Genomic DNA, 15,688 nt, shown 5'->3' on the forward strand with positions numbered 1-15,688 from the left:
ACCAGTACAAGAACGGCGCCGCCGGAGCCCGTGAGGGTAAAGTCCGGGTCCCTCCCGTGAGTACGTGTAATTGCTCGTAGCTGTGGCAGTTTGCTACGCTCAGTCGCGTGCTAATAAAATTGGTCTTGGATGTCTCCTTTTCTCGACGTTTCTGATTTGTATAACGTGCTTATTATTGTCTAAGCTTGGTCCAAGTCGTCCCTTTCAATCCCTTTCTCGTGCCACAACGCAAAAACTTTCCCCATACGTTCCATTATGTTCGTTCCATTTCTTTTACCACTGTCCTTGTCATCACGCCGTTCACTCTTTCCATACACAACGCTCGCTTACACGAACTATATCTGGGACTACAGTCAATTTGAAGACAGGGCTCTAGTATTGTAAGTGTAAGATGTGTATCGAACCATGGTCACCTACACTAGCCATACGCTTCCGCTGATGAGCGCCTTCCTTTTTATCACCCGGTTCATGACCAGGAGGGTTTGTAACACATGATTCCACCTGTTACAATACTTCGTCCAATCATCATCCATCTGCTCGAGCACGTCGGTAGAAAATTGGAAGTAGGAAAAGTCGGACCTCTTGTCTATCACCGGGAAAAGGTCCGACAGGAAAGCGGCCACCTCTGCGTGATTACAGCCTATTCTCGAGTCCAGCACATTGAGCTTGAAGGGCCTTGTGATCTGATATTGCCCATACTGGTCATCTTCGGTGATATGCAGTTTGACGGCTTGGGCGTCGATGGCGATGGCAAGCGTTGTGAGTTTTGGGAGTCGCTTCAGCATCGTGCGCAAGCCGTGGAGCGTTATGCATGAGCGCCTGCCCCAGCCCTTACGAGGGTTGATTTCGAGAGACTCCAGCACAGGCCAAGACTCTGCCATTTGCAGGAGAGAAGCGTTGTCAAGTTGTATTTCATGCGCTGTATCCACGCAAACCCCGACGAGGTTATGGAACTGAAGGAGGTGCTGGAAGGCCTTTCGTTTGAGAGTTGATTCTGATAAAGAAAAGTGGTCATCTTCCGCCATTATGTCTAGAAACTTCAGAGCTGAATTGTCGACATTAGAAGACACGGCAGTGCAGAGATCGTCGAAGGATTCTGAGTTAGATCCACTCGCCTGGGCCGAGAAGACAGCCAAGGAGAAGTGACCAGTGCGAACGAAGTCGGCGATGTCTGACAAGGAATAACTAGTGAACCTGATACGATAGACGCTGGGAAACGCAGGCTCGTGAAGAGCAGGATGTGGTTCTGACACCGATGGCGCCATGAGAGTCACATCCAGTGACCGGAGTGAGGGGAGAGATGACAGGCGTTGTAAAGCGCGCCCGTTGAGTGGAGCCACCAATGTCTCAAGTTCTGTGAGGGAAGTGACGGCCTCTGATATGAAAGCTGACCCTGCGTCCTCGTCCTCATCGATGTCGGAGAAATTTTTCCACTCAAGATGTTTGAGCCGTGGACAAAGGGTGGGTAGACTGGCTTCTAAGCTACAATCACCGATGTAACCAGTGTTCATTGGAGATATAATCAGCGAAGTGATGGATGGGCCAAGGATGAACCTCAAGAAGGGCAGGATATCTGAATGAATGCTGGGACATATGAGGCGTTGGAGCTTGGGAAACAGCGGCTCGAACGTGGGAGGCCAACACAGAGCGCGAAAAACATCGTCATCAATGTGAGGACTGGATGACGATTTGGGAGGTGTGATCGACTTCAGTTCGACAACTTTTGACGCGTACTTTCTGAATACTATCCAGTCGGTCGGGAGCAGCACCCGGGAAAGGCCATACATTTTCTTTTGTTCCAGGACAAAAGTGAGTGATAGCTAACGCCGACATGGGTAAGTGACTTACCTGACCAGACTGGAATGAAGGGCACCGAGAGATGGCATTACCAAGGCACTCTAGTAAGGGCAACAGCGAGTCCAACTCCCTCCACAAAGCGTCCAAAGCAGGCTCAGAGAACGCGCGGCAAGTCTGAGCCAAAGCCGCGAGAGCCTTCTTTTCTGATTGGCAGTAGGTTATGTTCCGGGCAACTTCTGAGATAAGAAGTGCGCGGTGCATGTTCACCGGTAGATAAAAGGAAAGGTGAGACCCAGTGAATACGATTATGCTTAAGTTGGCGGTAAATGAAGCTCTGGTCACTCTGGTGCAATGACGCGACGCGACGTCGGGAGATTCCGCCGGCCGTACCGAAAATAGGGTTGCCTAATTATGTAAGGTACGCGATCACAACGCGCCCCTCAGGGCGGGCGCCTAACTGCATCCTTGACTTGACGCGATGTGCGCGTTTACGCTTCATCTTCTCTGTAGCGTGACTTTGTTTCCAACATGAGCAGCAAGCCTCCAAGGAGCTCCTCGTCAAAGGCACATCAGTGGTCAGAAACAGACATGGTGGACCTGCCAGATCCATCCGGCACTCGACACACGCGCCCTCGACGCGTCACGGTTGGCTAGGCTCAGCCACCTGATAGCAAAATGGGTCTTTGAATGTTCCGTCTCTCGCCGTTTTTGACCTTTTGACCTGTATGACTCAGACTTGGTGTTGTCGTCTAGGTTATCCATTCATGATGAAAACTTTCCCTTATACCGTGACATTTCCTTCTGCTCAAGCCACTCTTTCGCCAACTTTGTCGTCATGCTATCCACACTTTTTGAGTAATACAATCGCTTAGACGAGCTATTTCAGGGACTAAAAGTAACATGTGTATCGTACCGTGGTCACACATACTACTCAAAATATCATTGCCCCTGTCTCGTGAGTAAGTACACTTGTTGGTGGAGAAACGGCGTATCATATTTTGCAACTACCGAACTATGCCTTATATCTGAGTCAAAAGTATTACTGTAATAAAGTAGGGGTACTATGAACCAATGACTAACATCGGGAATTTACGGAGGTGATATTACCGCAGTGAGTCGACGACCTTGCTCGATCCTTCTAATTCGGTTCATCGCCAACACTGTCGACACAACAATCGCCCATCTCTCGCGGTGAACGCGAGAATCATTCGCCATCTCTACGGGCAGTGTTAAACCAGGGAACCGCCAGTAGAGAATATCGCTGTCCTTGGCCATCCCAGGAAATAAAGCGGAGAAGAACGCGGCCACCTCTGCGTAATTGACACCCACCCTCGAGTCCAACAGATCGAGCGCAAACGGTCGTGTGACCAGGAATTGGCCGTACTCCTCGTCGATTGCGTCGAGAGCGGCACCATCAGCGTCAATCGCGATGCTGAGTGTACTGAGTCCGGGGAGCTGCCGGATCACTGCACACAAGCCATGTAGTGACACGCGTGAGCGCAGCCTCCACCCGAACACCGGATTGATTTTTAGAGAAGTCAATGTAGGCCATGCGTGGGCCATATCCAGCAGAGCGGCATCGTCCAAGTCAATTTCTCGCGGAGTATCGATATTGACGACTGTGAGTTTATGGAACTGCAACAAAGGTCCGAGGGCGCTCGATTGCAGTGCGAGACTGCGCGTCCAGCGGCATTCTACTATATTGACGTCCTTTAACGTCGATGTATCGATGCAGTCTGGTAGTAGCATGCAGAGGTCCCCAAGAGTCTGTTGCTTAGGGTAATGTGTATGGCCGAGAAAAGAATCAAGGCGTAGCTTAAAGAAACTGGCGCGCATGAATGATTCAACGGAGTTGGGAGAGGATTGTTCGAGAGGGGCGATGATCTGAAGAGTACGTAGAGCAGGATACGCACGATCTTCAAGAGTAGGATATGACGCTTTACCAACCAGTTGAATGTGTAGGGCGTGGAGAGTAGGGATAGACGTGAGGTGGTTCATGGCGTGCCCATCCAGCGGACAAGCCAACTCATGCAGATCCTTCCAGGAGGTGATGGCTTGAGAGAGAATGGCTGCTTCCTCTTCAGAGTCATTGCCGGGGCAGCGTGACCACATAAACACTTTGATGTGGGGACACATGGTTGACAGGTTAGCGACGAGGTTAAAGATGATTGCATCAGGTGTTTCCAAATCCAAGATAAGATCTGTGATGGATGGTCCGAGCAATGTTCTGAGAAAAGGCAGTGTTTCTGAATGAGCGCCAGACCATTCGAGGGCTCGGAGCTTGGGGAAAAGCAACCCAAAGGTAGGTGACCAACACAGGGCTCGTAGAATTTCGATATCAATGAATGGGCTTTGATCTTGGTTCAACGGAGATATTGCCCTCAGTTCGCGGACGCGAGAAGCGTACTTTCGAAAGATGCTCCAATCAGCCGGAGTGATTGGCCTCAGTAGTCTATACCGAATTGTCTGAGCAGCGGTGAGCGACAGACCAGGCAGAGGTGGAGTTACTCACAGAGGAGGCGGAATCTGGACGAGAGATGAGGTCGGAAGGAAGAGCGCACAGTAGCGGTATGATCGAATCAAGCACGGACCACAGCACGTCCAGAGCTGGCGCGGACAGAGCACGACACGTTTGAGCAAAGGCGGCAATGTCCCTCTTCCTGTATCGATGGCACGCGATGTTCTGGGCAACTTCTGCAATGAACAGTGCGCGGTGCATTCTGATGATATAGGATAGGACGAAAGCTTGGGGGACCACGCGACCTGCAGGTCCTGTCTTCGGAGTCGCGTCGCGCAAGGAAAACGGGAGCTGAGACTAGTGATGTCGGGAGATCCCGCCTGCAACCGTCGCGTCTCCCAGAATAGGGGCTGCCTTATTATGTAAGGTACGCGATCACAACGCGCTCCTCAGGGCGGGCGCTTAACCGCATCCTCGACGCGGCGTGCGCGTTTGCGCTTCATCTTCTCTGTAGCCTGACTTTGTCTGCAACATGAACAGCAAGCCTCCAAGGAGCTCATCGTCAAAGGCACACCAGTGGTCAGAAACAGACATGATGGACGTGCCCGACCCGTCCGACTTCCCCACACCCGACCTACGCGCCCTCGACGCCAGCTTGCGATGCACAATATGCGGCGAGCTCTATGATGGACCCGTGATGCTAACGGGCTGCGGTCATTGCTTCTGCTCTGTGGTACGTGACTGCTATGACCAAACGTTATGGTAATGATGCTTCAAAATGCCGTGCTATTTCTGACGCTTTCTCGCCCAAACAGTGCGTGCGACAGCATATACAGAGGGAATCAGACTGCCCTTCATGTCGAATGAAAACAAGTGAAGTCGCGTTTAGGCCCAATTCGGTGTTAGAGGAGGTAGTGGGTGCATGGAAGGAAGCCAGGTACGTCGCGTGTCCGTCCCCGTTGTACGATGTCATTCAATGCTCCTCCCATGTACCCTATATACACTGCTCTTGACCACTTCTGCGACTCAAGAAAGCACGTCCTTGATATGGCACGTGTCGAACAGACCCTTGCTGCCCGGTCTCATGCCTCAGTCGCTCTGCAGACAATCCCTGAGAGCTCCAACCCACCCTCAGCTTCTGTGACACCGTCATCGGCCAGGAGCCTCAAGCGCAAGCGAAGGAATGTAGACTATGTATCGGATAGTGAGTCGAGCGAAGTCGTGCTTGTAGATGGATCTCCAACGCCGAAGAAACGGCCGGGCAAGGTGTCGAAAGTCTCGCGGGCGAACAGAGGCTCCGAACAGCCGTCTTCGGATCCAGAAGAGATACCTCTGGACCCAAATTGTACGTGTTTGTCTCTAAACCTAGTGGTACCTTTGCACTGAATCTCGTCTGCCGCCAACTAGCGAACGAGATCATCGACTGTCCCATGTGCGGAAAACGCGTCCCTCTTAGAAGCATAAACCCGCATATAGACAGTGGATGCAAGGACGTGGGCCGTCCTCCCTCAAAGATTAGTCTCTCCCCAACAAAGGCTCGAAACAACAACGCGAAGACCCAGTGGTCTAGTCTTTTTGGCGCAGGGGGCGGTAGCAGCGGCGGTCCTGACTCTAAGGGAAAAGGAAAAGGAAAGGATCGAAGCTCGTGAGTAACCGCGTTGTCTTTGACCAGCCGTATACTTGAACGCAACTCACGACCTAGATGATGACAGACCGTCTGAGATCCCGACCGAGCGACTGGCAAACGCGTCGTACGATGTGCTGAAAGACAAGCAGATCAAGCAGCTTCTCGCTGAGCAAAATCTTCCGACGACAGGTGATCGGAAGGCGTGGATACGCAGACATAAGCAGTGAGTTCTTTCTCTGTTCTTCCTTTGAAAACACTATCTCACTTTTTTCTGACATCGCGTGGCTGCAGCTATCTGATTATACACAATGCAACATTGGATAAGGCAATGAAGAACCGGAGTACGTTCGCCGAGCTACGGCAGGAGCTCAAGCATTGGGAAGACGAGAAAGCGAAGAAGCCTGCGAGTGCAGGCGTGAGTGACGTGGTTGAGTACACGGTACGTACTATGTGTTCTCAGTTCAACGTGAGCTTATGACGAATCCAATCCAGAAAGCAAACGACGGCGAGTTTAAGCGCCTCGTTCAGGAGGCAAGACGCAATACGAAGAAGCCGCCGCCGAAGGATGCATCACCTGGCATTTCTGGTCAGAGCGAGAAGACGCCTTCCCCAGTAGCACCCGATATTCCAGTCAAGTCGGAAGATATGGAGACTTGAGCTGCAATCTGAGTTTGATTATCGGTTGTTACTGTATGATGCTTTCAAGGGCGCTTGTAGGCTCTTGCTCTATTACCTTAGGTTAGGACGTGGATATATTATTTTATAGTAACGTTGTCCTGTCGATAAGAGAGGTGCAAGGGAAGCTGTGTGTTATCTACTCGCCAGTGAAGGTATATGCACGTGGGGAGCGAGAGCGTCATAAAATAAGCGTCAGAGCACGTCGCGTGGAAAACGGACGCGCAGACCTGCAACGTTAACGCGTCTCTTCCGCGTCTCTTTACTTGCCTCTTTACTCGACAACTCCTTTCACCCCATCCCCGGTTTCTCTTGCCTGAACGCTGCTACATCGCTAGATCTCATTGCCACGTGTAATGTCGCAAAGCCAGCACAGCGTAGCAGACGACTCGGAAGCCAAGCCCGTGCGTGTTTCACCCCTGAATCGCCTGCTCCAAGTCCCAGTCCATAGGCCTCAGCATTCAGCGTGTTGACCACCGACGAACCTCTCAGCGTCAATGCTCACATCTACGTACAGGTCCTTGCCGCATCGCTGCATGACGTGCGCTACCTCGTCGCGCTCCTGCGCGGGATTAGCTTCTCTAACGTGCGCCTCCCGTACCTTGTCTAGTCGCTCCTATAAGCCGATGGTTGACGGACGACGCGTGTGATGGTGGAAGATAGCGCGCGACGGTGACGCTCACCGCTGATGGAGGGATGACGGTCTCCGTGGAGGAGTCGCGGACGCTCGTCGGTGCGTACTCTTCCTCGCCCCCCTCCTTTTCATGATACATATGGCATGTGCTACTGATGACGTCGACTGTATACAGCAACGTCCTACATCTACCCAGATCACTTCGACGAATGGACATACACGCCTCCCCCGCCCCCTCCAAAATCCGCCTCCGCCTCCGCTACCCAAGCCACTGAGCTCACAAACGACGACGACGACGAGGCAGACACGAACACAACGACGGCATTCGAAGTCCCCCTGAACACGCTCATCGACTGCCTCGGGATCTACGGCACCGCCAATCTCACGTCCCTCGCCTCATCCTCTGGCGGGCCGAAACACAGGCGCTGGCGCCGGGACGGCGAGTCCGGGGACGAGGGCGACGGTGATGGTGGGCGGCGCGGTGGTGGGGGCGGCGGCGGCGGTCGCGGGCGCAGAGACGAGGCGCCGTCGAATAATTCGCGGATCGATGCGTATTTCGGTGCGGCGAGCAACGAGAAGCGGACGAGCGCGCGGGTGTCGTACGGCGGGCCTGGGTATCCGCTCGCTCTTCTCCTGTGCGTCGTCTCTCGTCCGCGGTGTGTCCCGCTGACGAAGCCGTGTTGTGTAGAGCGGAAGATGCGAGCGGCCCGACGACGACGTGCGAGATTGCGACGTTCGATCCTGAGCCGGGTGTGGATTTGCCGTTTGATGGGGAGCGGACGTGCGTGTGTTTGTTATTCGGCTTTCGTCTGCGCAGCGGCTGAGTGTTGACTGTCGCGTGGTAGAGTGCTCAAGATCATCTTCAAGGTGCGTTTCATTCTCCTTTCCTTTCTCATTGCGTTCTGAACAACGCGCTGACGCGCATACACACACACACACACACACACACTAGTCCTCGTCATGGCTGCGCGACGCGCTCGCCGAGCTCGACCCCTCGTGCGACAAGATCACGTTCACGTGCAATCCGCCCGCCGCCGCCGCCGCTAACAACGCACCCCAGCCACAACAACCCCAACAACGAGGAGGAGGCAGCACAGCGAAACCGCTCTTCCGCATCCAAGCCTCCGGCACATTCGGAAGCACCGAGGTACGCCCTCTCCCCCTCGCTCGCTCCTCACACTTTTCTCACCGCACATCCCTCCCACGCATCAACGACGCAATGGTGACCCAACGCACACCGCCCGCGCGCAGATGGACTACCCAAACGACCGCGAAGTGCTCGAGACATACGAATGCGGCGCGCCGCTGAGCGCGACGTACCGCTTCGGGCACATCGCGCGCACGCTGAGGGCGCTGCAGAGCTCGACCAAGACGTCGCTCCGGATCGACGACGCCGGGCTGCTGAGTCTGCAGTTCCTTGTGCCTGTGCCCGTGCCGAAGCCCCGAGGCGGAAGCGGGGGCGGGGGCGGGGGCGGGACGTCGAATTCGTTTATTGAGTTTCGGGTGAGTGTTGGTTCGCGGTGCTGTTGGTTTTATGCTGAGGTTATTGTACTTGGTTCGCCTTTGCTAGTGTCTGGCGTTGGATGATGGGACGTCGTACTGAGGGCGGTAAACGTGGTGTAATGTATTGCGAATGGGCATCGTGGCGTATATAAGAAAAGAATAAACTCTGGTATGAAAAGGCCCTGCCAATAATGTCATCTAGTGTCTATGAGGCTCTAAGCATGCAGTATCGTCCCGGGCCCCGGTTCCGCAGACAATCTAGATGAGCCCGTCGAGGAAGGACGACGAGGTCTTGGGTGGCGGGACGACGGGTTTCTCGACGGGTGGGGCAGGGGGTGGAGTGGGCACGGGGAGGTAGTCGGCGATGATGGAGTCGAAGGTCGCGGGGCCTACAAGCGATACGCATGAGTATACAGGGAAATATGAGCGAAGAGCAAAGAACACGTACCGACGGGTGCAAGTTGCGCCTTGGGCTTGAGGCCAGCGAGGATGGCTTGTCGGAGTGCAGGGCCGTCCAGAGGCTGCATATTCCGTCCCCTCGTCAGTTCTCCGTAAAGCATCAAATAAGTTAAAAACGCACCTTGGGGGCCTCGGGTTTCTTAGCCACCTCCGGCTTGGTCGCGTCTTTCTTCGCAGCGTCCTGGAACGTGCCGAGCGGGCCGGACGCTTTCCCGAGGAACGCAAGCACGTCGCCCTTGGTGAGCATACCGCGCACACCGGTGCCCTTGATCTTCTCCGCGTCTGCGATGCCGTTCTCTTGGAGGATGCGGAGGACGGAGGGGAAGAGCGGCTTGGAGTGCGTCGGGTGCACGCCGCTCGCGAGGGCCTGCCCCGAGGACTGGGACTGGAACTCGGATTTTTCGGACGGCGCGGGTGCGGGCGGTGGGGGTGGCGGGGACGAGGACTCTTGTTTTGGGGCGGGGGAGGGGGCGGGTTTGGGCTCGTCTTTGGGTGCTTCTAGGTTGGAGATGTCGTCGCCTTCTTCGGCGAGGAGCGCGATGATTTTGCCGACGGGGACGTTCTTTGCGCCGTCTTGGGCCTGTGAGTGAAGTTATGAGCATAAAGTGAGAGTGGAGAGGGGTGGGGGCGCACGATGATCTTGCCGAGCACGCCGTCGTCCTGCGCTTCGACGTCGATGGTGGCCTTGTCGGTTTCCTGAGCAAAAGGGACGCGGTGAGAAAAGTGTGCAGGGTGGAGGCGAAAACGGACGCACGATCTCGAGGAGAACGTCTCCAGCGGTAAAGGTCTCTCCTTCCTTCTTCTTCCAAGAGGCAATGCCACCCTCGGTCATGGTTGGGGACATGGCAGGCATCTCGAGGTTGGTTATTGCGCGCCGTGCCGAGGACGGGTGAAGCCCTGTGACGCGACAGAAAATTCAATACGAGTACAAAGTTAGACTGAAAACGAGTGTACATCTTCTTTGACCGGCATGACGAGTAGCGGAGGCGGCCCGTGCAAGAGCGATCGACTTGTGGGCTGTGCTCATTGTGGTGGGGAAAACAAAGTGGACGCGGAAACGGACGGACGAAGAAACATGTCATCATGGCACGTGCCTTGTGGTGAGGCCGCCGTGCTTGAGTGCAGCCATTGACCACTTTCTTGAACATTGGAAAGAGAAACACATAAACCTCATGTCCTCGCATTTCCTGTCATAGAACTTTCTTGCTGCAGCATCATGGCGCGCCACAACGGGATGATGCTCTCCTATGGGCCGTCCATCCTCCAGCGCATCCGGGCCCTTTCCGACCACTACCTGCGCACATTCGGCATGCAAGTCCTCGCTCTCTCTTCTTCTTGTCTAAACTAATGTTGTCTCTTGCAGTCATTGCGCAACACACCAGATCCGCCTCATCATCATTTCTGGTCTCGTCATCACCTCGCTCACCTACCCCGCCCTCGCCACCTACTTCGCCCACCCCTCCTACTCCCGCCTCGTCGCCAGCTCAACCCAGGGCACCCTCGACTCCTTCCTGCAGGACCACCTCAACGGCTCTGCTTACGCCCAGCGCGACCTCGCCGACTTCTGGCACGCCCACCCCTCATCCATCCACATCCGCGACGACGAGCTCTCCCGCGCCCGCTGCGGCAACGACAGAACCCTCCGCGTCGAGCGCGTCTTCGTCCGCACCGACTCCGCAGACGATGCCGGCGCCTTGTCCACAGCGACCCTCCTCTCCACGCTGCGGCTCGAGCAGCACCTCATGCGCAACATCCACGATAGACGCCTGCCCTGCCTCCGCACCGGCCCCGCCCGCGACGCGCAGTGCTTCCTCCTCAGCCCGACATACTTCTGGGACCGCGACGAGGCGACGCTGCGCGGGGACACCAACATCTCGCGCACGCTCCGCAGCCCGCACGCGTCTGGTGTCCGCGTGGCAGACGGCGTCGTGCATCTTACACCGCAGATGGTCTTTGCTGGGCGCGACTCGTACGATGATGTTGGCGACGACGGGCAAGGGATTGATTTTGCGCTCTTCCTCGCGCTCACGTTTGTCTTCCCCGACTCGGACTGCTCTGACAATGGCGGGCATGCGGCGTGGTTGGACGTTATCCGCGCGTCTGCGGAGGACGTTGCGAAGGACATGGTGGATGTGATCGGCGAACAGGTTTCGCCCGCCCTTATCTCACTCGAGGTTCGTCTACCTTCTGCCCCCCCTCCTTCCTTTGTCTACTCTTTTCTGCAAAGTCGCACGCGGGCTCACAATGGACGGTGCTAACGTTGATCGTGATGCACGCAGTACGAGAACAGCCTCGGCAAGGCGCAAGGCCTCTCGACGATCGCGCGCTTCCTGTACCCTGCGTACGCGCTCTTCCTCGCCTACGTCACCTGGTGCATGCGCGCCATGCACGGCGTGCACTCGCGCATGGGTCTCACTTTCACCGCCCTCGTCGAGATCACCGTCTCGACGATCACGAGCCTGAGCGTGTGCGCGCTCGCGGGGTTCAAGATCACCATGGTGCCTTGGTGCGTGCTCGCGAGTCATGACATTCGAAGCGACTGTCGTCCTCATTCCTTGGTTGCTGTTGGTGTTTAGGAGTCTGCTTCCGATCGTGATCATCTTTGTCGGCGCCGAGAACATGTTCGCACTCGTACGTCCCCTCTCCACCCCTCCAACCCCGACGCTGACACAACGTTATGTTTGTCGCTGCGGTACACAAAACAGGTCGACGCAGTAACCAAGACCTCCGTGACCCTCCCCGTCAAAGAACGCATCGCAGAGGGGCTCAGCCGCGCGGGCAAATCTAACACGCTCAAAGTCGTCTTCTACAACTCCGTCCTCGGCGTCATCGCCGCGCTCTCGGCCGGTGCGATCCGCCAGTTCTGCGCGTTCGCGGTCGTCGTGCTCGTCGCGCACTGGTTTTTGGCGCACACGTTCTTTTTGAGTGTGCTGTCGATTGATATTCAGCGGCTGGAGGTGCGTGTGTGTCTTCTTTGCTTTTTATGAGTGGTGAGGGAGGTGGGGGTAGAGGAAATGTGTGCTGAATGCTGCATGTTTTTTTGGGGGTGTGGATGTAGCTGGACGAGCTGTTGAGGCACAACACGCTCGCGCCGACGACGTCGCCCTCGTCGGCGGATGCGCCGCCCCTGCCCTCTGGGTCTAGGGTCCGCAGACTCTCAAGACGGGCGAAGGATCTGCTCAAGAGCCGCGCGAGCAAGAACATAAGCTTGATTCTTGTACGTTATCTCACGCTGAATATCCAGGCAAAGTATCTCTTTCTCACTGGGTATGCAGCTCCTCGCGATCACAGCGACACTGTATACGATGACCCGCCCCTCTGCGAACGCGAACCCAAACAGCGCGCTCGAGAGCACTCCGCCGAGCTCGTTCCTGCGCACGGGGCTTCCCCGGCGCCCGCATGACAGTCGTAACCACACTGCGGTCGGTCACAGCAGCAGCGGCGACGACGCCCAGGACCCAGCGTGGCGCCTCTGGAAGCTGCTCAACCCGTCCGAAGACGTGCTCGTGCATCTGCGCGTCGAGGCGCCCACGATCGTCGCGTTCCACCCCGGCCCCGGCGCAGGAGACGACGCCGACGCCGACGGCGCCGCCGAAGGAGCGCGGAACACGGTGCCCGAGCGCAGCCAGCAACAGCAGCAGCGCCCACGCGCGAGTGGGCGCCGCGGGCGCACGATTCAGCTCGTGTGGTGGGTCACGAAGATCTTTGTGCTGCCGATGAGCGCGACCATTGGCGCGCTGTATGCGCTGCTGCTGTATCTCCTCAAGGACGCGGACAGGCTCGAGAGCGCGCCGCGGAGGTCAGCGCCACTGCACCAGCGGGGTGCTGCCGCGTCCCCGGCATCGTCGTCGTCGTCATCCTCATCGCGGCTGCGCCTGAACGAGGGGCTGTGCGAGAACGGCGGGGAGGACGGGTTGGAGGGCCGTGCGGCGTTCAGCACGCTGCCGCGGGCGTGCGCGAGCGATGTGGAGAGGGTGCGGGTGAGTGGGGACGGGAGGGTGATTGCGGCGGTGGGCATTGCGGATGAGGTGGTGGTGTGGAGGAGGGATTGGCATTTGCCGATTAGGGTCGATGCGGCGAGGGCGTTTGCGAGTGCGGGCGCTGCTGCTGCCTCTCAGAGCCAGAGCCAGGGTCAGGGTCAGGTTCAAGAGCAGGCGGAAGGGGCGCCGGCGCTTGCGGCGCTCGCGGTGGATGAGGCGGGCGCGTTTTGCGCGGTGGGCACGGCCGGTGGGATGATTGGTGTGTGGGCGGTTATGCGTGGTGGAAGAGGAGCGGGCGGTGGTGCGGCGCCGGGAGCTGGCAGCCCTGTTGCGATGCTCGGTGTAGGGGCGGGGTACAAGGAGGTTGTGGAGCTCATGTTTGTCCCGCCATCGCTGGAGGAGCGCAAGGTCAAAGCGGGGCCCGTTTCGCAGTCGAGGCCCGGTACGCCGGCACCCGCGTTTGGAGAGGAGCCACCTGCGCTGCTCGCTGTGTATGCGAATGGAGAGGTCATTTTGTGGAGGAAGGGCCGGCCGGTGCACATCTATGCATCGTCTGTCGAGACTGAGCCACTGTTGACTCCGACAGCGACGATGCCCAGTGCGATGGGGATACAGCAAGATAAAGGACAGGATGACACCGCAGCCCTAGCTTCAGCCTCGTGGGCGACGCTCGTCAAGCTGCAAGACGACAGCGTAGACCGCATCCTAGCCGCGTTCGGACTCGCCGATGGCTCACTCGAGCTCATAGAGGTGTCCGCATCACCCGACTCTTCCCCGCCAGGACCAGGTTTAGAGCCCCTGCGGTGCCATGTACCCACCGGAAGCACCGAGGACCCGGTCGCGTGCGTGGCCACCGCTATCATCCCGCTCGACGACGAGCCACACGTTATCATCGGCACGGCGACGATGTCGGGCGTCGTTGAGCTTTGGGACGCATCCATCCCAACGTCCCCGTCGGCCCATCCCAACACCAACACCATCTCCGTCCCCAGTACCGCCGCGTGCATAGCCATGTTGGACGACGCGCACGGGCGCATTGATCAGTTGCGTGTGTCCCCGCCGCGGCGCGACGCGTGCCGGTTCTGCGGCGCTCCCCCCGCGGACGGCGTTCTCGTTGCGCTGTCGTCGTCTTCCTCCTCGTCTTCCATGAGCAGCGCGAGCGGTGGTGGCGGTGGTGGTGGTCCTTCGGTGCACGTGTACCGCGCACACGTCGCCCTTCAGACGCGCAGGTGCTCGTGCACGCCTACCCAGGGCCTTGGGAGCCTGAGGCCGAGGTCATCCGCGGAGCACGGCGGGAGACATTCGAGGCGGGAGAGCTTTGCGAATGCTGTGTCGTCTGTGGCGGGTGCTGGGCCGAGTGGGGGGAACGGAAGTGCGGTTACGGCGGTGTCGGTGAAGGCTTCGGGTGCGCAGCACGAGTCATCTGTACCACCGTCGCCTGGGACATCCGCGTTTCCCGTGTCCGGGCACGGTATCCACTCGCGTCGGGCATCGGAGAAGGAGAAAGAGAAAGAGCGGGATACGCTGGGGCTGGGGAACGGCCATGCGCATGGGCATCGACGGTTGTCGGAGAATATGATGCTCTCGCTGCCCATTCCGAATGTGATCGACGAGTACGCAATGTCAACGGCAACGGGGCGCCAGCTGGTCTCTCCGCTCGTATCGCGGACCTCGCCGTGGCAGAGCATCGCCGTCATGCGCGTCCTCGAGGCACGGTGCGACCGCGGCTCGTGGGACGTCGCAGACGGCAAAGTGTTCGGCGTGCGACGCGTGCCGCGCACACGCCCGCGCGATCCCCTATCCATCACCACCAAAGGCGCCAAAGACAAGGACGGCCGCTCGGACGGTGCCAGGTCCCAGACCACCGCAGCATGGGCTGGCATCGCGCACGCGACGCTCGACCGGTGGGAGCTCTGGGCGTACGACCCCTGCGACGGCGGCGGCGCGCTGCGGTGCTCGTCGCTCGCCGCGCTCAAGGATGCGAGCGCGAACGCGCGCGTGCCATCGTTCCCGTGGTCGGACTCGTCCCTCTCGTCCTCGGCGCGCGGCCGGCCGCTGCGGCTCGATGGTGGTCTTGCGGAGAGCGAGCCGCCGCGTCTGCCGTTCACGCGTGTTGCGCCGTTTGTGGCTGCGAGCGACGCGCTCGGTGTGGCTGGGCTCGGGAACACGGTGGGGTTGTTCCATTTCTCGTCGTCGTAGCCGGGGACTGCTCGCTGCTCGTCCGGGTGACGAACGCTGATCTTGCTTTGCGGCCGCGGCTGCATGATGCCCATGTCCGCCTCTTACGATATATCTATGGCTCTCCGCTGCTGTTTTGTATATGGATCGCTTTCTTGTTACGCTACTTTACCTCTCAGCTTTCTGTTTTCAGATATCCCCCAATACCGAACTGCAGGACCCCCGGAATACACATGCGTTCGCAGTTTATTCGGCATGTTATGATACGGCCAGGAGTCGATGACTGCGACGATACCGAAGGTTCGATAAATGTCTCATAGTACCAACCATACGATAACAATGTAATGCCTGGAAACACATTAAACGCCATGATTAGT

General features: G+C 57.6%; 5 protein-coding genes across 5 annotated transcripts; 3 read left to right on the forward strand and 2 right to left on the reverse strand.

The window, feature by feature from the left end:
- Positions 1-413: 413 nt before the first annotated feature.
- On the reverse strand, positions 414-2,058 carry CONPUDRAFT_150305 (uncharacterized protein; the record flags this gene model as incomplete). Its single annotated transcript, XM_007766774.1, has 2 exons — positions 414-1,790; positions 1,849-2,058. 2 exons carry the CDS (start codon positions 2,056-2,058, stop codon positions 414-416), a joined length of 1,587 nt encoding a protein of 528 aa, XP_007764964.1.
- A 717-nt stretch (positions 2,059-2,775) lies between these two features.
- Positions 2,776-4,604, reverse strand: CONPUDRAFT_142036 (uncharacterized protein). The gene is made up of 2 exons (XM_007766775.1): positions 4,310-4,604; positions 2,776-4,263 (listed from the first exon to the last, which is right to left on the reverse strand). Exons 1-2 carry the CDS (start codon positions 4,514-4,516, stop codon positions 2,887-2,889), a joined length of 1,584 nt encoding a protein of 527 aa, XP_007764965.1. The 5' UTR covers positions 4,517-4,604; the 3' UTR covers positions 2,776-2,886.
- Positions 4,605-4,788: 184 nt separating this feature from the next.
- CONPUDRAFT_162684 (uncharacterized protein) lies at positions 4,789-6,539 on the forward strand (the record flags this gene model as incomplete). The annotated part of the gene is made up of 7 exons (XM_007766776.1): positions 4,789-4,988; positions 5,071-5,192; positions 5,287-5,600; positions 5,663-5,900; positions 5,968-6,105; positions 6,174-6,321; positions 6,375-6,539. The coding sequence occupies exons 1-7, from the start codon at positions 4,848-4,850 to the stop codon at positions 6,537-6,539; spliced, it is 1,266 nt and encodes a 421-aa protein (XP_007764966.1). The 5' UTR covers positions 4,789-4,847.
- Positions 6,540-6,863: 324 nt separating this feature from the next.
- On the forward strand, positions 6,864-9,849 carry CONPUDRAFT_98583 (Rad1-domain-containing protein). The gene is made up of 12 exons (XM_007766777.1): positions 6,864-6,961; positions 7,075-7,143; positions 7,221-7,290; positions 7,367-7,826; positions 7,880-7,972; positions 8,037-8,058; positions 8,144-8,338; positions 8,443-8,694; positions 8,762-9,083; positions 9,143-9,215; positions 9,275-9,733; positions 9,787-9,849. The coding sequence occupies exons 1-9, from the start codon at positions 6,914-6,916 to the stop codon at positions 8,792-8,794; spliced, it is 1,242 nt and encodes a 413-aa protein (XP_007764967.1). The 5' UTR covers positions 6,864-6,913; the 3' UTR covers positions 8,795-9,083; positions 9,143-9,215; positions 9,275-9,733; positions 9,787-9,849.
- A 467-nt stretch (positions 9,850-10,316) lies between these two features.
- On the forward strand, positions 10,317-15,676 carry CONPUDRAFT_162687 (uncharacterized protein). Its single transcript, XM_007766778.1, has 7 exons — positions 10,317-10,464; positions 10,517-11,327; positions 11,433-11,659; positions 11,730-11,784; positions 11,859-12,110; positions 12,212-12,370; positions 12,429-15,676. The coding sequence occupies exons 1-7, from the start codon at positions 10,370-10,372 to the stop codon at positions 15,330-15,332; spliced, it is 4,503 nt and encodes a 1,500-aa protein (XP_007764968.1). The 5' UTR covers positions 10,317-10,369; the 3' UTR covers positions 15,333-15,676.
- The last annotated feature ends 12 nt before the right edge of the window (positions 15,677-15,688 follow it).

Source organism: Coniophora puteana (assembly GCF_000271625.1).
Source record: "Coniophora puteana RWD-64-598 SS2 unplaced genomic scaffold CONPUscaffold_2, whole genome shotgun sequence".
In the NCBI taxonomy this organism is placed as follows: domain Eukaryota; kingdom Fungi; phylum Basidiomycota; class Agaricomycetes; order Boletales; family Coniophoraceae; genus Coniophora; species Coniophora puteana.

Coding starts and splice junctions, on each gene's coding strand:
- CONPUDRAFT_142036 (XM_007766775.1), bottom strand. CDS start 4,516: ATGCACCGCGCACTGTTCATTGCAGAAGTTGCCCAGAACATCGCGTGC. Junction 4,264..4,309: donor GTCCAGATTCCGCCTCCTCT/GTGAGTAACTCC, acceptor ACCGCTGCTCAG/ACAATTCGGTATAGACTACT.
- CONPUDRAFT_98583 (XM_007766777.1), top strand. CDS start 6,914: ATGTCGCAAAGCCAGCACAGCGTAGCAGACGACTCGGAAGCCAAGCCC. Junction 7,291..7,366: donor GGAGTCGCGGACGCTCGTCG/GTGCGTACTCTT, acceptor GACTGTATACAG/CAACGTCCTACATCTACCCA. Junction 7,973..8,036: donor CCGTTTGATGGGGAGCGGAC/GTGCGTGTGTTT, acceptor GTCGCGTGGTAG/AGTGCTCAAGATCATCTTCA.
- CONPUDRAFT_162687 (XM_007766778.1), top strand. CDS start 10,370: ATGGCGCGCCACAACGGGATGATGCTCTCCTATGGGCCGTCCATCCTC. Junction 10,465..10,516: donor TACCTGCGCACATTCGGCAT/GCAAGTCCTCGC, acceptor TGTCTCTTGCAG/TCATTGCGCAACACACCAGA. Junction 11,785..11,858: donor CCGAGAACATGTTCGCACTC/GTACGTCCCCTC, acceptor TACACAAAACAG/GTCGACGCAGTAACCAAGAC.